The 20,786-nt window shown below is 40.3% G+C and overlaps 1 protein-coding gene across 1 annotated transcript in view; it reads right to left on the bottom strand.

Moving 5' to 3' along the window:
• The window catches only part of prkcz (protein kinase C, zeta), a 118,828-nt gene that overhangs the window by 49,391 nt on the left and 48,651 nt on the right, over positions 1 to 20,786 (bottom strand). Inside the window, exons 5-6 of the mRNA XM_041945812.1 lie at positions 9,850 to 9,935; positions 1,077 to 1,208 (exon numbers count right to left, since the gene is read on the bottom strand). Coding sequence (XP_041801746.1) covers positions 1,077 to 1,208; positions 9,850 to 9,935 — 218 coding nt within the window. The remainder of the gene's footprint in view (positions 1 to 1,076; positions 1,209 to 9,849; positions 9,936 to 20,786) is intronic.

Here is a 20,786-nt window from a genome sequence, read left to right as displayed (position 1 = left end):
GAACCTATACCATGACTGAAGGCAGATTTGAACTCTGTCTTTAATACCACCATCCCAGCTCTGCTGCAGGACAAGCTCTCTCAGCTGAGTGTGTCTGACGCCACCTGCAGGTGGATCACAGACTTCCTGTCTGACAGGAGGCAGCAAGTGAAGCTGGAGAAATATGTCTCTGACTCGTGGACTATCAGCATTGGCTCAAGGCTGCGTCCTGTCCCCTCTGCTCTTCTCAGCATGGTGGACCATGTTTCTCTTGAGCGCACTTGTACTAGGAAGATTTGCTTCTCCTTCCATCATTAAGTATAGGTCTCCTCCCAAGTGGTGGGATACTTGCATTAACTTTTAGCCTTTTTGGCAGGTACTCCACATGCAAACCCCCGTCTTATTCTTCTTGTTTGATTGGTGGGTACAGTTTGAGTGAAGGACTCCTTGTCAATAGATGTTACAGCCAATATTCTACACACTGCCATCTGCTGTACTGGAAGGGAATTTATTAAACACATGAAATAGGCAGTTATGCCTCCCATCACCGTTACATGTGTGTTCAGGACTTGCACACCTCCAGGACCCTGTGCAGGTGCCTTTCCATCGATACAGGAGGCACACTTTTGCACATTCCCTGCTTAATATTCTGCACATTCCTACACACAACTGTACAGATTTAATCTTTAAAAGTTATAGTGTACATACTTTATATGTTTTACTTTTACTTATACTTACATTTACTTTCTACATTTTATTGTTAATTTAATAATTAATATTTATGCATCTTGGCTTGCAGGGCTTGCTTTTTAGCTGCTTTTTAATATTTTCTACTTTCATTGTTTTCATTACTATGCACAAAATATTAAGGCAAACTCCTTGCAGATGAACATGTACAGTACTATATAAGACTTGTTAAACTTGTGCTATTAAGACATAACATTCTCCTGGTGAAGGAATGTAATCCTCATCATTCATGTTGACAGCATGTAAGCTTGATATCAGAGTTTGCCGGAATACTCAGAGAGTGTGTTGGCATTGGATATGACAGGCTGGTATTGTGCTGTTTGCTGCTCAGGACATGATGAAATACTCACCATAAGCCTTTGGCAGGTCTGAGGGATGAGTTTGTGACAGCGCTTATGGACCAGCAGTTTGCAGTTGATACACTTGTAGCCCTGCCTGCCCAGCCCCCATATCCTTTCACTACAGTGGCCACAGTCGGCTTTCTGTAAGACACACACAGGACAAGACACACTGACAGGTTAGTCTTTAACTAACACACTGACTCACACAATCACTGATTTTTTTAATCAACAATCAATTAAACGGTGCCCTGACATCCATCACAATGGCAGAATGTGATGGATGTACAGTGAGTGGCTACAAGGGAACTCTTCCCAGGTGAGGTCAGACATCACATTTATTACATATTTTGTTTGGATTTATATATGGAAACAATTTTTCTTGACTTCTTCTATTAATTGTTATTTAGGCCTGAGTATTAATAATTCTAATTACCAACCAAAATGTGTCTCTAAAATTGGGTCCAAGTGTCAAGTATCCAAAATAGCCACAAAATCCATGGTCCAAGTACTTCTTTGTTGATTAGCTCTTTCCCGATCTAATTTGAATCAGGATATTTTTCACGGATGTATTAAGCAGTGTGGCATATTTTGTTGCATTAGTCAGGATGTGATTAGTGTCTGTCCACACACCAGCAGACACAGAGCAACACTGATTCATAGCATTCATTTTAAGTTGTGTTTTTGGCCCCCCAATACATGGAAGTTGACGTTCAGGGTGACTTGAGCCCTGTGTGAGAACCACAGCCCCCTCATTCATTTGGATGGAGCCAGTCTGGTAATGCAGTGGGGCTGCCAACACAGAGGGCTCCAGAAAAAAAAAAAAAAAGTTTTGCGTGGATGCACACATTCCTGGCAGATGACAGAAAGACAAAATACCACTATGTTCATCAGCTGGAAGCTAACCGTCTGCTGTTTCATGCTGAGCAGGTAGTGCACAGTGCCTTTTCATTGAAAACAGCTGCTTGCTGCTGATGGAAATGAAGTTGATGAATGTGCTGAGATTGAACCAAACAGTAAAGTTACAAGGCATAAATCCCAAACATGATCAAAGATGTTTAAGAGCTCCATAGAGCTGAGTGGAACTGCAGAGTTAGATATTCATTTGTGGTTATGTTGAGCAGTCCTTTTCACATTCCAAATAGTTATTTGATCTACTGTTAATACAGTTGAAAACATGTCTATATTTCCAATTTAAGGTATCAAAAAAGCATTGGTTTGGAAAGTTTCTTTCTTTCTGTATAAACACTGGTAACACTTTATTTTATATTTACATTATTGCTTAATGATTTCTTGAAAGTTTAAAATAGAGACAGAGTTCTGAGTATTTCAGAATAGTTGTGCTGAGTTTTCGAGAGGAAATTCCTTGAATTAATTGTTCCACTTCAAGCCAAGTAAAAATGAATTCATCATGTATTTGTCATTAGAGACTTTGTGCTGAATTGCAGGTTTGCCTGTAGAGAAATTTTGCATTTCTGTTTGTTCAGCTAACCTGAACCCTGCTGGCTATATTTTTTTTATAAAATGTACATATATATAGAGTCAGCTTTTATTTTGTATTTCTCTATACTGTTCCTAATGCTATTGCCTGCTACCTACACCCAACTGTCCTCGGCTGGGGATTATTAAAGTTTTATTTTATCACTATTTTAATCTGCTGAGCACTGACAAAACGGCTCTACATTACATTAGTTTATAAATTAATTTGAATTATCAGATTATTATTATCAAAAGTACACCAACTGAACACCTCATATGTCTTTATTTTACCTATAATTCATGCAAAATTAAATGGTTCCTTCCAGGAAATCTACAACTAGGCTTACAGACCTGTAAAATGAATAATTTCCAAACAAAGGTTTAGCGCGCACAGTACGTGATGTCATCAGCAGTCATAAATATAATAACATTTGAGTCTGAGCATTGATGACTGCACAATGCCAAGTAGGCTAGCCCAGCTGATAATAACTCCATCTGACCCAAAACTGAATATCATGTCTGCATTTTGAATCGAGCCTGTCCCAACGGGTCTCAATGGGCTCTGATTGGGCGGCCACCCTCTAGTAGCAAAGGTTAGCTTGCAGCTCAGTGTCCCTGGACATGAACAAATCTGTCACCAAAAATCTGACTGCAGACTAAACACTTGGCAGGATGCCGTGTGTGTGCTTCGGCGTTTCGACAACATTCACTCACAGGGTGTGCGTGCTGACAGTGTAAAAGACAAAGAGCCCCAGTCAGTGCTCTGTTGCCATGGAAATGCTTCAGCAAGACTTCAAAGCCTTCCTTCAGTCTGTCTCATCTAACTCTACATAGAGGTTAAGACGTACATTTATGAATTAATCACACGTTTGCCTCTTCCCTGTTCTCTTCCCAACACACCACATGCAACCTGAGAGCAAGAGAAGCAGAGAACGTTTGACAACGCCTGCCACTGCATCAGGCTTTGGACAGGCTAGAAAACACCAAGGAGGACTGTTAGTTATGCCTTTTGTTCCTTAGAAAGCATCTAGTCTTAATGCTTTTCCATCCTCCAGTTCTTTTCAGATGCTTTTTGATCAGAGATATATAGCATTGCAAATAAGGCTAGTCTACAGCCAAGCTTGCAGCTCTAGTAGGCTGTACTTTGGCAAAATGGTGCTTTGACCTAATGCTATTGTGCATGCATGCTACCATGCTCACAGTGACAATGCTAACACTGTCATATTTAGCAAGTATAACATTTACCATGTTCACCATATCAGTTTAACATGTTACCATGCTAACATTTGCTAACTACTAGCACTACACACAAATACAGAGGTTCATGTAGTCGTCAATAATTGTGAAGAGAAAAAAGACAGGAGATTACAACATCACCAGCAGTCATTCTCTGGGGACCTTGAATAGATTTGTTAGGCACGTACAATATTTCATGTTAATCACCAAAATCTTCAGCCAAAACTTCACCCTCAATTTCAATGCAAGCCATCAAATACTGATCGCTGTTAAGATGCTTAAGTCTGGACCCAAGTGGTAGGCTGACCCACTAACAAACCGTAAGACACTGCCATCATACAGGGCCATGCCACTAGCATGGCTGAAACTCTCGGAAGCACAACTGAACTCATCACTGGGGTCTTCTGGAGGATTGGCTTGAAAATTATAGACAAAACATAACAACTGAAATTGGATGTATTTCTATTTTACTTGTAACATTCAGTAATGTTACATGTAAAACAGAATGATAATGTACATTTTGAGAGACGTTAAAAATTTTCTTTTAGTTTACCAACTCATCTATCCATAATGTTAACATGACCACATAACTCTGGAAATGTATTAACTCCAGTCTTCATTTCAGGAGTCTTCTATAGGATATGTAAGACAGCGTTCTTCTAGCCTGACCGGCACTTCACCGCATTTTATGGACATACAACAAGCTGAACAGTCCATCAGCTATGAGAAACATGAATAACATGATTCTTTATTGTATTATTGTAAAAACTACCAAAATCTTTTACACATTAGCCACCAGACTGAAACCAGCACAGAAAAGGAGTGCATTCTTTTTCTAGCTACATTTGTCATGGGGAGGCACTGATTGTGGAGGTCCAGAGTCCTGCAGCTTGGGAATAAAGGGATGAGTAGACGAGATAGGCTTAAATCGATCTAAGTCCTCCCTGCAGCCCAGTAGACAGCATTACAGATCATATGAGTGCCTGGAAACGGACTGGCCTCAGATGCTGAGAAATGATGTGTCGACTGATTCATCTCATCAAAGCAAACTGACCATTGACTTCTGCAGCAATCTGTGCAGTGACACACAGGATACTCCAAAATGCCCCCAGGTTCAACCATATTATGACCATTTTCACCCAAAGAAGCATCTGTAGAATAAGAGAGAAGACAGGCAGCAGGGTGTAATGGTCAGAGAGCTTCACCACTAATCATAAAACTAGCACAATAATGTGCAACCTTCACTAAACGTCACACTGACTTTACACTCTATCGAATGCTCGAGGGCAGCAAATAGTGTCCTGAGGGTTATATCTGGCCCACGACTAAAATTATGCAGGCCCCAAAAATGAATAAATTATTTTAGTATTAACGACAATTATAATGCTAATAAAAAAGCATACACAAATAATGCATCTTATTTATAGGTGCCTTTCAAGCACTCAAGGACACTTTCAAAACAGTTAAAAATAGGCAGCAATATATGAAAACACCATCAAACAAAGCAGTAATGTAGTTTAGAGTAGGTAAGAGTCTTCAGTCATGCTAGGATCTCTGTCAGCCTGTACTTACCGTAGTGATTTGTGCTAAATGTTAATGTCAGCATGCTACCATGCTCACAATGACCATGCTAACATGCTGCAGTTAATATTCCATATCACCATTTTAGTTCAGTATGTTAGAATGCTTGCATTTTACAACTAAAGCTTAACAAAAACTTTAAAGAATTGTGTTAAGTAGACAGACCAAATGTAATTCAACTGCACTTTCAGTCAGTATTTAGCAAAGGGCCTCCAAAATCTCAGAATGTAGACATGCATGCCACAGCTAAAGTTTCAAATAAAAAAAACACTCTAATGTTGCATCAAAATGCCCTAAAGCAATGCCTCTGTACCTAAAACCCCTGGAACACCTGCACAAAATCCTCACCAAACTGGCTGCACGAGACAGATCCTCCTTCCATGCTAATATGCATAGTGATGTTTTATATTTAAAATTCACTTAAGGCAGTTGCTGGTAAAAGAAATTATGTATGTAGTGTAAAGGAAAAACAGCAACTGCAAATTTTGCAATGGTAATGCTAATGTAATCCCAGACTCCCAGGGTCGAGGAGACTGCTGATTAGTTCCAAGAACTACAATATATTGACAGTTAATTGCTATTGCTAATAAGCACTAAACTAAACACAGAACAAACTAGACAAACTGTGACCTGAGGATGGCACGATATGAAAAGTCAGGGGATCACCAAAACCATTAGGATTCGTCACCTGGTAACAATGACTGTAACAAATTGTGTCCCAAAGATATTTCACTCAAAACTAAATCACTGAATCACCAAAGGCTTAAGACTTCCTGGTCCAAGGTGTACAAAATGTCATTTCACTCTATCCAATATTTGTTGAGATATTTCAGTCTGGACCAAAGTGGTGCTGTCTTAGAGCTACACAGCTGAATAACAATAATGAATTCAAAACATTCAGTCCTGTGTCTCCAAATGCACCTGCAAACCTCTGTTAACTATCATCTAAACACAAATATGCGAGTGTCCTGAGGTGGTGTCCACCTCACGTTTCCTCTTATTCTGATAACACACCTCTAGTCAGTGGTAAGAGTGAACGTGTTCCCTGGCAAAAAGCCAGCGAGGACTGAATTCTGCTTCATCATGTGGGAGACAGAAGCTCAAGAGACCCCATTATGTCTAAAGGGAGGGATCCACAAAGCAGCTTTTTCCACTGCAACATCACGGGAAATGGAGCGGGATGTAGAAGAGAGAGACGGAGGCAAACGTGTAGAAACTGAGAGAAAGGAGAGGGATGGAGTGAGAGAAGGGAGGAGAAACCTGACCTACTTCTCCTCGGCTTATTTATATGCTGAGGACAACATAGTGAACCAACCAGAAGCCTGGAATCTGGCATAGCAACAGCAGTCAGAAACCCCAGTCAAACGGTTAACAATACAAACACTTACTGCTGAGTTGTAAAAAATCCTAAAATGCAATAGCATTTTGCAATAGCAAACTGTTTTGTAATTTTGGAACTTATTGAACAAATGTACCAAATGTTCCCTGACAATACATTTCTGTTCATGTCCTACAATCTCTGAAAGCTGTCAACTTCAGCACAATGAACTTTTTTGTGGTTCTTTTTAGGCAACTGAAAGCCCCTGGTTAAGGTTATGGGAGGATGGTGGTCTTCATCAAACACTGAAAAAGTCAACGCTGACGTGGAGCAGGAAACATTTAACCAAAGCCAACATATTTCCTTTAAAGAAACAGTTCAACAATTTAGACATTAAAGTTTATTGGCTTTCTTTGAGACGAGATGATGAATGTCAATCTCTTGTCTGTGTGTTAAATCCAATTGGAGATTGGTACATGGTTAGCTTAGCTTAGCACAAAGACAGAGAAACAGCTAGCCCTGCAAACCTCAGACTCAAACGTCCCCCTTATACCCTCTGTGCAAATGTCAAACATTCTGAATTGTTGAGAAACTTTGTATATATTTAGCAGGAGGCAGGGTTGAAAATGATCAGTAAAAGTGAGGATATCTAAGCAGCATACAGTGACAGAGCAGTCATTATGATGAGTGGTTTAGCTGCGAGTGCTGATGTACAGCAGTATACCAATATGTCTTTTATTGAACAAGTCAGGCTCCACAGTGCATCAGTCGTAATGACCACATCAAGGAGTAAATGTTGGAGCGAAGTGCTGACTCAGCCAGATGACTGTGCACTAAGCTCATAGCTTATCCACTTAGTGCTGAGACACGAGCAGCCATTGGAGATGTTTCATACTAAGAGCTGATTTACTAACCAGGAAAATGGTAACAGTGACACTAGTGAAGATGAAGCACATTCTATTTATTTTTAGAATTTGAATAATGAAGTCGTATTATTCCTTTATGATGAATAGTGCAAAGTTGTACTTTTACATCTTATTTCAAACAGACAAAAACATTTTCAACAAGAATTGTCATGTTGAAAAAAATATTATTCTTAGGAGCAAAACCTATTTGAACAAGGGACAACTAAGTAAATGCAATAAATCTGTACTGTCACCAGCTGCCTGAAAGAACTGACGTGTTGAATTACTGTATATTACTGCCACATATTGCTGTAAGGAATCTGACTTGTGTGTATTTGTTCCTTAAATGTCATACCATTAGGAACCAGGAATCAGGAATCATTTATTGTCATTACACAAGTTTCCAAGTGCAACGAAATTATTATGATATGATCTGGCAAAAACTAATATGCTTTCAGAATGGCCATTGTGCATTACAAAATAAAAACACTTTAAACGCTGAAGTCCTGTTTCAGAAAAGCAGGATGAGCAGCTGGAGCTCTTTAACATCTTGGCAGGCAAATGATGAAAGCCCATGTGCATTCTTGTACCTGTGTGTGTGTGTGTGTGTGTGTGTGTGTGTGTGTGTGTGTGTGTGTGTGTGTGTGTGTGTGTGTGTGTGTGTACTAAACAAGCCACAACTAGGACACCATGAATTATGCACAATATCCAGATAGCTTAGCTGGAGCAGTGACTTGATTACCTGTCATATATAATCTAGCTGCGGTATGTCTATGACATACTGAACTGTGCACTCCACACAGAACTCCACTCATACTCTGCACAGACTTAGAGGCACACCCTACAGGTGTGGGTAAGGTAAAAGAATATGCTTATGAGCACTTTATGAAATAAAAGTAACTGACTGTTTCCTGAACTGGAAATGATCATCATGAGCCAGTTTCTGACTGTAACAGATGCTACTCAAACACAGCAGGAGGACAGGATGACCCACAGGACATCTACAGGCACTTACAAAGTCTAAAAGTGTGTGACATTTAACGATACAAGTGTTGTTTTTGTTTCTTAAATCACTTGTCACATGTCCAGCCCTATCAAAAAAAAAAACCTTGATGGATCTTTCTGCAAAAGCCAGGACAACAACATATTTGTATTTCTATGCTATCTGCACATGGCAACTATAGTAAGGTCATGGTCATGGGAAATAATTTATGGTTCAGGTATCTTCAGGGTTAGGCAACTTAAACACTTGGTTACATGGGTTGGGGAGAGATCCTGGTTATGGTTGATAAAAAGGGGAACATTAAGTGTGGGTATGTGATGGGACTATGCCCTGCATTGAAAAAGAACATTGACATTGGATCTACTAAACTGTAGGGGGGAGAATTATGGACCTCCTGTACTTCCTAGAATTCCTCCTTTTCAAGAATTTTTCACCCAAAATCTTAACTGAAGTTCCAGTCACTATCTATTTACATCTGCATCTCACAGTCTTCATTCGCATTCATTAGTGAAAAAGTTTACTCAAAAGTTATCTGCTGATGAAGACCATGAGTTGAGGTTGAAACCTCCAGAAAAGACAAGGACGTCAATCCTCAGTTAAGATGTTTGTATGTTTGCCAAAGTCAAGAACAGACTTTCATTCTCCAACCTTATTTTCCACACTTTGAATCTTCGTACATTTCTCAGTTTTTAACACTTAAATTACGTCTGGTGTTATCCTCATTATTGGTTCAACCACCCAAAACAATCAGAGCTTTGTAAACTGGATGAAGAACGGGGACGTCATCTTTCTGTGCAGAAGCTAGAATCCATTTCAAACAAAAAGGCACGTCGATGTGATCAGTGCATCAACACATTTTTTTCAACTGGCAAATTTTAGCTGCTGCTTGCACAACAGCCACTGTGTCGACTGTGAATGACACTGATGGCACCCATAGGTAAGTCACTACTGAGGCTATAAACATAGAATAATGCCTGTTCTGCTCATTCATAGCTCCCATACATTGTTTAGCAAAATTCAGTGGGAAAAACCCAATTGTTCATATTTATTTTAATTCCAGTAACTCTACAATCCAAACTTCACCTTATAATAAAGCACTGGTCTAATGTCTTTTTTAAAACTTCCGGTGTCACCAAAGCTGTCATAATTCCAGTATTCCCAGTGAAGACAGACTCAATTAACTGAGCTGACTGAAGCATTGTTCAGGCATTAGTGCGTCCCCCCAGCTGGGAGTGTGTATTAGTGAGGTTTGAAGACACTCACCCTGTTAAAGCGCTTGGCCTGGAAGAGGTGTCCGTTGACTCGGTAGAGTTTCCTCCATCTTCTGGCCCCACGGCGATAGATCGATTCTAGGAGAGAGAGGAAACAGTTGTAGAGTAGCAGCATGGTGAGGGACTAATGGGGAGGGGGATGGAGGTGTGCTCAACTACAGGGGAGAAAGATGGAGAGGAGGGAAACAGATGGAGTAATAGAAAAGAGTGAAAGCTGAGGGAAAGGTCCTGAGGCTCTTCCTTCATGTGAAGTCTGAGTTCAAGTGAGGGGAAGACAACCATCAGGTTTCTCTAGGATGTATACGCATGCTCACACACAGAGTATATACACACACACACACACACCCAAAGCGCCTGCCTCCCTCTCCACTCCCTCCCTCACCAGTTTACTCTCTTCTTTCACCTTCTCTCTTCATCTTCTTTCCTCTCTCCCTGCTTTACTCCTGGTGATGAATCGACTTACTGGTGTCTTTTATTCAGATGAGACCATGAAGGTGTAGCTATTTATAATGAGATCATGTAGTCAAGCTATTAATAAACTGCAGGGCATAAACATGCACCGAGCAGTGTGCTGAAACTGGGAGGTTCTGTCCTCATATCACTGCACTCGTACAAAAGGTTTGCTGCCAGCCAGTTTGGCCTGCTGAAAGAAAACTATCACACACAAAGAGATGATTAAGAAAGACAAGAAGAATACAACCTGACAGTTTGTTCTAATGAAACCTAACTGTATGCCGTTATCAGTGTGTTGCTATAACACCATTAGCAGTTGTAGTAGTCTTTTGTATTGGTTTTTGGAAGGTACTGACAAACAATGTTGTTGTGTTCATACATATGTGGCCATTTCTCAACAGAGTGACTCTTCAGTCATTTAGTTTGGATGATTTGTTGGACACACAGTCTCCCTCCGCTGTTCAATGAGCATTCAGGATTTGTACATGTCAGGCCTCAAAACTGTGAATATTTGTCATTTGTAATGTTTGTAAAGGGGTTGTTTGGTTTTTGCCATGGTCTGCACACTCCTGACTGCATTTCACTGCAGTGACAACATTTCTCCACTGATCAGTTTGTTAGCAGGTTTGTTGTGTATGACACAAATCCTCTGGTACCACGTTCATCCTCTGTATGGCTGGATAGGGGATACATGTGGTTCTGTTTGGATGGACTCCAGTTTGGTCTGGTGTTCTCTTTGGACCTAGTTTGGGTTGTAAGAGAGGCCCAGCCAGGGTGACCATATCTTTACAAAGCGTTCTGGATGTTCTTCCGTTCCCTGGGTTTAGCCTTGTGTTTGCTTTTTTCTGCCCAGCAGTGCAAGGTTCAAATCCTGAATTACAAGTTTAAGAGAGAGAGGAAGTGCAAACTACACAGTCTATGAATGCCAGTTTGTTATTATGCATCTCCCACTTTGAGAAACAGATGTTTTCATCCACTGAGTTGATGTGATCTGATGAGTGGCTTGTATTTAAAACTGTTTTTGCCATGTACATGCATGTACATGCACTTTTGCATTTTTAACATATGAGCAGCTAAATGTGTTGCAGTCAACAAATCAAAGTATCTTGTGTCATTTTAAGCTGCAATATCTCTGTCAGCATAGTTCACCTCAGTTGTGATTTGAGGTTCTGTTTAATGTTGCTTTCATTATACAACAGTATGAATGGCTTCCAGACGCAAATTTACTCAAATTGCAATTTCAATGTCTGAATCCCATATAATTCAAATGAGCTGACCCACAATCCAATCTGCAAGTCCAGGGACTGTAACGAAGGGTATGATGAGCAAAATGTCAAGTTGTATGACCATCATGGATCATGTCTATTGTTCATATTAGTTAGTCATTGTCCAGTCCTATCATAGCGTGCAGATGAGATCTAAATTCAGCATATGAAACCACTCAACAAATGACAGGGTAATAACTGATTACTATGGGAAATTATTATAGGCAGCCATTATATTTCTATTAGCAGCAGGACATGTGGATTTCAGGGTGTTACATTAGACAGAAGAAAACATTTTAATTTGATGCACTATCACACAGAAAACAGTAGTGGACATGAGTAAGGCACTATGATGACGAGGGTTAGACACATTAATGGATTTGTTGATGTATGACTAATTGGACATCATGTGATCATTGTCCACTAATACATTATTGAACACGAATATGTTGCATATGACAGAGCTTGATAAGAAATGAACTATAGAACAATGTGTTTTTACGGGAAGCTCTAATACTGAACTGGTTCACATGAGACATTTGTCCACAGACATCATTAGCTTTATCTGAATCATTGTGAATGTACTCTGTCTCAAAGATATCCTGACTTTGCAATGCTATCACAATGCAATTCTACAGCATCTTCCATTAGTCCCTCTGCCTGGTAAATGTCCACATCTTTCAAAGCCCATGCCCTCAGTTTGTACCACACACTTTCTGGTAAAAATGTAAAGTCTCCAAGCTGAAGCTGAGATACCTGATGACATCATCCAGGTTATTCAGACTTAACAAAGGGCCTCATCGTCCTTCTCTGAACGGGCTGAATGGTACGACCTCACAAGCTGGCGGAGTGCCTTGAGAGGGCATGGTGATGTTCATGTGCATAAGCAGCAACACTTCATGCAGATTGAGGTACTGACTGATAAACCTGCTGCCATACAAATCAATAAATGATTAGTCAATCTAAATGTGTTTTGCTGTTTGCCACAAAAAAGTCGACATAGCATGAAGTGAACTGGTTGGCTGAACCACATCAGGCGTGGCCCTCCTGACTCCCACTAATTATTCACTAGCTGTGCTCCCAGTAGCTCCGCATGTCTGTACTGGTTTTCCGGTCTGGTTGGTTGCTCCAATGATGGGTGTGGCTGTAATGTCCTCATCCACTCACTCATTTTTTGCCTCTGTTGCTATGGTAGCCACAGCCCACGATACAGTATACCAGCTATTATTAGTTAGCAGTGAGGATGTCATTGTCTGAAAACAAAAGTGAATGTAAAAAGTTCCCCCTTCTCCTTTTCTGAAAGCTGATTCTACCATTTTGCAGCATCAGGTTCAACATACTGTACACCAGATTTGCTGTTCATGTCATGAGCAATGGGTACAGAGCCGTGTTTAAATTGTCATGCCCTGGGGTGAACTCTTCCAGATGGTTTTAATTGGGGTCCTCACATAGGCTGTTGTTTGAGCTAAAATCTGTTCTTCTTCTTTTATCACTATACTTGGCAATTTTCTAGAAAGTACAATACTGACATTAATATGTTGCCTTCTTTTGGTATAAAGACGAGCAGATTGAGTCTGGTCCCAGCCACATTTTAAATTGTGCTAATCTCTGTATGCAAAGAGGCCAGCACTGAGAGGGATTCCAACATAGTACCAGACACATGGTACATGTAGTGACTGAGGATAAAAGAGCAACGCTATAGCAATACCTTACATTACCACAGAGGTCTCAGTTATCTTGAATGTACACTCAACAGCTATACATTCTGCCTTTTTTTGCATTGTGATGAATGTTTTTGTGATTCTAGTATCTTTCTAGCTCTCTGTCTGACTCGGGGCAGTAGAGATCAGAGTGAAATGAGCAGATGGGAGACACAAAGAGGCTGTGCTCTTTGGGGACTCGTCTGTGAATTCCTTCTAATCCTGTTAACTCAAGGCCTCTAAAGGAAAGTGCCGCCTGCCTTGGAGAATCACTACGGTGTGTTTCCATAGTTACCCAGTATTTCATGCCCCATGCCCATACTAGTGGATGAGTGGGGGAGTTGAGGGGAAGGAACGTGTACCTACACATCATGTTACACTTCACAGTGCCAACGTCAGATGCTAAATACAGTGTATGTGATTGAATAATTAATTGCAGCAGCTGTTTTTACAAAGTGGTAAATTGCAGCACTTAGCTCAGAATGTTGATGAATAGATGAGTGGTTACATAGAAGAAGTTTAAATACATGAGTCAGTGTTTTCGTCTTAAATCTGTATTTGGCTGCCATGTAGTTGTAAATATTCCATTAATGATCCTGACAGTGGGGGAACCTCTGGCCTCCGGACCACATATAGGCTGCAAGACTGTTTGTATCGGCCCACAAAGCAATTCGTAAGTACAGAAAGTGATCACTCTTTTAAAGTGATAAAAAAAATCACACAAAACACCACCATGGTGTCCCACACAACAGTTTGGGACACCTCTTCTTAAAAGTCTCCTAAGAAACTCCAACCAACCAATGGCAGGGCTGTACAGCGCAACGTACACTATGTGTCGCAATAGACTTGTACCAATTGGCTGCAATTAATGGATTGAATATCAACAATTGAAGAGATGATCGACTATTGTTTTTTTCCTACACCAATATTCAGGTGATTTTAAGATGTTAGAAAGTAAATCAGGGACAAACTCGGCAGGCTCTGCTTGGCTGCAGTCCAGCCAGAAAATGTTTGACCTTTTCTGGAACATGGACAGGGGTCAGTGTTTGAATGCATTTTTGAGGGTTAGTTGCTCAAACCAAAGAATTGAGTCTTCACATGTCCATTTTGTAACTAGTGACTGAGATACGACCTAGAACCTGAGTCTGGTCTAATCAGATTGGGAATGGTCCTGCTGAGTCCTACGGGTCTCATAAATATAAAATACAGATATAGAGTGCAGGAAACATGACATGCATCTCTACTCTCTTGGACTGTTACCAGTGCTGCTGTTCATTCCAGGGTGTTAAATGAGCTCCAAACTTTGGTTTATAGTAAAGAACATGACTTGATTATACATTTAGATGCTGAAAAGGGAATCAAAAATATACTGATCACATGCTGAAATTCAGTGTTTTTACTCTGAATAAAAGTTCTCTTTACTTGAAGTTTGAAAGTGAAGCATTCAGACAGATGAAGTATTCAGATTTTGACTGATGTCGATGAATTTGTGAAGACAATGCGTGTTTTCTTTGAAGCTTGAGCTAAAAGCTTGAGCTTCACATTTACCACAAAGAACTGAAGCTTCAAAGTTCAAAATAACAACAGCCCGACTTCACTCATGGCCTCGGGTGTGCCAGGAGCACAGCCTCAGATGAGGTTGGTGTGTGTGTGTGAAGTGTGAATTCACACACCAAATTAAATTCAAGAGAGGAAGAGTGTTGCCGTAGATAAGTGACAGAAATACTATATATAGAGCCAAAGGCATGCAGGAAAGTGCAGGTAATGTTAAATCTGAGGTTAACAGGAATACAAGCACAAACAAACCAAGAGGGATTACATGATGACCCACAAGTTCTCTTCAAGATCAGTTCCTCCTGTCCAGCAGTAACCTACCATGATACTGTAAATACTGTCACAATACTGACCCAAAAGTCGGTCAATGTCAACCACAGCTGAAGATAAATACAGCCCAGGCCTCATCTATTCTTTCATGTTTTACCCATGATAATCCGATTATCAGTTCCAACACAGACAATGACACCCTTTTGAATCCCCTCTGGTTACAGCAGATGTTATTGCTTACTGCATCCAATTAAAAAACAATTTCTGGATCGTGGGGGTGGATCAGTTCTTTACATCTTGCAAGAAAGTCCTCACAGCCTGAAGACAATGTGAAGCAGAAACACAGCTGCCTCCAACATGTGCTTGCAACAGACCACTTGCACTTGACTAGCAGACCTTCAAAGAGCTGACCTGTTACAACAGCCCCCTCTGGAGAACAATGAGTGTTGCATTGCCCTATTTTTCTGCTAGGGTGCCAGAAAGAGAGTAAGAAAGACACAGACTAAAAGAATAAAGCAGACAAGCTGAACAGTTTCTCAGATGATCAATGCAAACACAATACTACACCTCCGGATGCAAAGGCCAACATGTGAAGTCCTGCCATTTTGTCCATAGAAGTTATAAAGAAGAGTAGATGCCTGCTGGTGTTATACTGTAGCTGATGACGGGAGAACAGGGTGGTACTACCACATCTCTCCAAGACAGGACATTTATAAAAGCTTGACTCATTTCCAGACATTGTTCTTTAACTCGCAGGAAAGTAGCAGCACACATGTTGCTACCAACACACGCCCCCTCCCTAAAATACCCAACAGCAAAAAAAAACAAAAGAAGAAGAAGAAAAAAAAGCACAAGGCCTAAAGACAGGGGATAAAATGCATGTTTCAATGAGCTGAAACTTGAGGAAACGGCAGCAATCAGCAGTGTGTGACTGCACACATTTATCAATGAGGGGTCTACATATGTTCCCATCAGGGTATAAGGACCTTGTCAACTTTAGTAAAATACCAAACTATTTTCTGGACACTCTGTTCCTGCTGCCAAATGTTAAGGGTCATTATATACAGTCAAGTGTCAAGGTTATTACAGGCTTCCTAAGAAGCTGAGCAGGATCCATGAAACAGCCGCCATGACCCTTTTTTTTTAGACACAATTAGAGCTCTGTGATAGGGGATGCTCAATAGTGGCATGCTAATTTTTTTAAGTTTGACTTTTAATTAATGAAATTACAAAAGATGCCCAATTTTAAAGATGGGATTACTGAAATTAGTTCCGGATTTAAGACCATAGGGGTTTTCTGGAAGGGTGAGTGTAGGAGGCAGATGTGTGGGATTCCCTGGACTGTAGAGTCAGTGTCACAGTTTGATGAGTCAGCCGCTGTGGGTGACACCATGGCAACAGATTTATCACCATGGTACCTCAACATCCATATCAGACCACTGAGAGCAGAGGTGTGGATGATAACACAAACTGCCACAAGCTCTGCAACCTATGGAATCATTTCTTCCAGTCCAATGTCAGCTAAGAGACACAAAAAACACTAAACCGCACCAACTTTGTGATATACTAGTGCATCTCACACTCCCTCTGATCAGCACGATGTTTCTCCTCTCAAAGGCTGTTTTACTATTTGCCAAAAAATACTATGAATGCAATGACACATTTCATATTTTACATGCATTTTCTGTTTACTAATGAAAGTGCATTCAGACTGAAAATACTGTGTTTTGTCCTTTCCTTCTGCAAGTCCCAGAACCCTCCTCTTTAAAATCATATTGTGGTTTTCATTTCCTTGTGTCAACCCTACATTCTAATATTAACCCACATTAGTCAAAGTAGGCCACTACTGAAGATCCGGATGTGATCGCTCAAACACTAAAGCAATGTTTTCTGTCTTCATCTTTGCAGTCTTTATAGCACAAACTCAATTTATCTGTTAATCCCCTTGTCTATGCTCATCATACTCTTCTGCATGCTTGCATGATCATTACAAAGTGACTCAGTGGTATGCTCTAAGATAACACTGTGGTTAAACTTTAATACTGCAAGTATTAAAGTGACACTTCGCTTACTAATCTACTTACATTTATATGTTTAGGTGCTTGATTCCAACACTGCCTCCAACAACAACACTCGAAACTCTGGTTTTCTTGGTTCTCTGAAGGATTCATAGGGGATTGATTTTGAATACTCTTTAAATACTTCAAGAAGCAGACAGTTGTTCTGTAGGTTTGGAATTCCTCATGGTGCTGTTAAGAGCTCCAAATAAACCTTGTTTTTACAGGAAGGCAGGAAGTCTGATGCAGTAGACTTTAGCACAGTCTGACCTGATCATGAAAAATTTAGGCCTATACACCAAAGAAAATCTAGGACATGGTCTGTGGGTGATTACACTTAGCAAACATAGGCATTTATGGAAACTATGTTAAAAGTTTGTGACAATACTGATGAAGGATTGCTGATCATTTGACTACTAACTAGCAAGAGGTACACAAATTGAAAGCCCAACTGAAGTTCCACCTAGTAGTCCTGTGGCTTTGAGATCTTAGCATTCAGTCAGCATATCCACTTTTACTCCATCTGTCTCGTGTGTGTGTGTGTGTGTGTGTGTGTGTGTGTGTGTGTGTGTGTGTGTGTTGTGAGGCCTGTGTTAGGGTCACTGATTGATCATGTCCTAAATTACCTTGCATTTTAGTTTAACAGCCTGGTGCTGCCAGAGTTGCCACAGGCAGAAAGCAGCAATTTTGTACTCTACTCATCTACTCTACACACACACACACACACACTCACACGCACGCACACACACAAACACACACACACACACACACACACACACACACACACACACACACTAAGTAAAAGCTGTGCATTGATTTGGGAAAGCCAGTCTCATCAGTGTAGTTACATAATCAGCTGGAGCATCTATGCAACAGCTGCAGTTATCTAAGCTTCCTCATTTGTGGATGAAACATGCACGAAAAACATTGAATTGACGAAATGAAAACAACTAGAATTGATTTTAGCAGAATTTCTACCACCTTCAAAAAATCCTGACCGCATTCCACAAACTCATTTTTTGTTGCAAAATGCATCGAGAATTCAATCGCACCAGTGAACATTTCAATGAAAATGTGATTTGGCATTTAGTATTTTCCACGAACATTACTGAGATGGATTTCACACAGCATTCGGATGTTCAAGTTGGGAAAAACAATTTCACTGACCAGTTGAGTAAATAAATCAAATTTGAAAAAGGTAAACAGTAAAAGATATCTGAGACTGACTACAGTATGTCTCTGATTTCTACCCACAGCACAGACTGGCCCGCCTCAGAGACTCCTCTGTGCTGTGGGGTCATGTTTCTAAAGTAACTGCTTGATTTTAAAACTACAATATTTTTGTTGCCCTTTCTTCATAAAACCAGCTACTCGTGTTGTTTATTGTCAAAATTAAATAATTGGTCTGTTAATCAAATGATGGAAACTGAATTCTCAATATTTTGATAATAGATAAAGTCATCAGCTGCTTTTAGCTATTTTTTATTATTGTAAATTGAATCTCTTTGCTAGATGTGGCTGTGGTCCTAAAAAGTAACTAAGTTGACCATGAGTTAAGATTTTTTTTTTTTCTGGTATTTTTTTAGTTTCACACTCAATTTAAGGATGATATTTTGTCTGTAGAAGCTCACTGAGTATTCCTGCCTGTTCATTTTGAAAGGACAACAGCCAATTGGGAAACTCAACGAACAACGGTGTGTTTTGTGTTTATAGGTCTGATGTCACTTTGTTGTAGTTCAACCAATATAAGTTAGTACTACACGTATCAACTGCACTATATATAGTACTTAGTCTGGAATTGGTGCTATGATTGAGTTCTAAACGCTATTTATTCTATGAGAATTGTTAAAAAAGTGAAATCACTAATATGAGTGATTGCAGTTATAAATAGTATGTAGAGTATTTCCTACCCAAGTCTAGTGTCGCTTCAGACTGCTGTGAATGGTTAACAAAAGCCACACACTCCAACATTGTTACTAGTCACTTCCCCAAGAAGACAGATAGACAGGATTTTAAATAGGTTACATAGATCCCAATCAGCAGCTCCCATGGTACTGAGAAGAACCAAGAGGCACAAGTTGTGAGGGCTGACAGTATGCAGCTGACAGAGGACGAGCTCACGTGCCCCCAGCAGGGAAAAACAGAGGATATTCAATTTAGATGCAGCTGCTGATGTGACGATGAAAGACAAGCCTGTTTAACAGTTACTGTGGAGTCAGACCTTGAGGAAAATGGATCTAGTTCATGATCTATTTGCATTTAAACAAAAGGATGCATGCAGCAAGACAGCAATGTTGGTCATTTTCATGATCAGTGTTATAAATAAGAAACACATTTCATTAAAGTAATCTATTTCCTTCACTGGGTGGATAGGGGCAAACCAGTTCACTTCATCTCAGTTCATGCAATCTTTCTTGTGAGCCTGACGTGCTCTCGGGGTGCTGTCTACAGTATCGCTGCACAGACCTCAGACTGCCTGACCACCGTCAGAATCCCAGTGACACAATCATCCACGCTGACCCCAGATCCCCTACCTTTGACTCGAAGGTAGAAAAGCAGCGTGAGCAGCATCCCTCCTGCTGAATGGTACCGCTTCCTCCTCGCCTTCACAGCCTGGATCTCATGCTTGTCGCCTGCACCTGCTCTGCTCCTCCTCTCCTCATCTTGCCTTCCTCCTCCTGCTCTCACCGAACAGCTTCGTTCGCGTCTTTGTGGTGCTCTCTCTTCCCTTCCCCCCTTTCTTATTTGCTTTCATTTCCCTCCAGACTGCTTCTCTTCATCTTCCTATTACCACCACATACTCCTCAAGTAGTATTCATCATATGATGTCTATGCAAACATGCAGAAATCCTTCCTGTGCTTGTGCATTAAATGTTCCTCACTAAACAGGGATCGTACCACATGATCCAGGCTTTTCACACGAACCTGCTGTATAATTCACATTGCAACTGCACCATTTCACCCACAAGATGGCAGAAGTAGCTCTGAATCCAGTAGCGGCAGCCTTAGCACACAACAAATTTAAACCTAAATTTAAACCTTGTGGACTATTTTTACTGGTTGTGCTGTGCCTATTGGAGCACATCTTAGATGACAGCTGCACTTTCCTAGAGACCTGTCTCTGGATGGGTTTATAGCACTCTTTTCATGGGAATACTGACAGCTCCCTGTGCTACTGCATATCACCTACAGGCAGTCTCTGACAGATCATTTTTTTGTCATCTTATATAAACCTGTACTGTGTCATATATATTGGATTTATTTGGGTTTCAGTTTATCATGATGAGTCTATCTTCTAGAAAAAATTCCAAACATACAAAAGTGTAAAATTCAACCAGTAATGTGTTATGGCTCCCTTTGTTTCCACGTCAATGTCCTTTATTTCAGGAATTGTGGGACTACTAGCACCTTGATACAAGACACAATTTTTGAAGTTACTGAATTAAAACCAAGAAAATTCAGGAAGGAAAATGAAAAAGTGACTCTTGGGAATTCTTGAAATAAAATGATCTCACTTTATGTAGAGGATACACTAAATGATTTATGTGAGGTTACAGAAACACAGATTATGGGATGAAGTTTTAAAGCAGTTTAAATCAAAGTTTACCTGTAACACCTGTTGTTTCACCA

Source organism: Chelmon rostratus, chromosome 10, assembly GCF_017976325.1.
Source record: "Chelmon rostratus isolate fCheRos1 chromosome 10, fCheRos1.pri, whole genome shotgun sequence".
NCBI classification, from domain to species: Eukaryota; Metazoa; Chordata; class Actinopteri; order Chaetodontiformes; family Chaetodontidae; genus Chelmon; species Chelmon rostratus.
The sequence above is the reverse complement of the archived record's forward strand: the minus strand, read 5'-3'. Positions and strand labels throughout refer to the sequence as shown.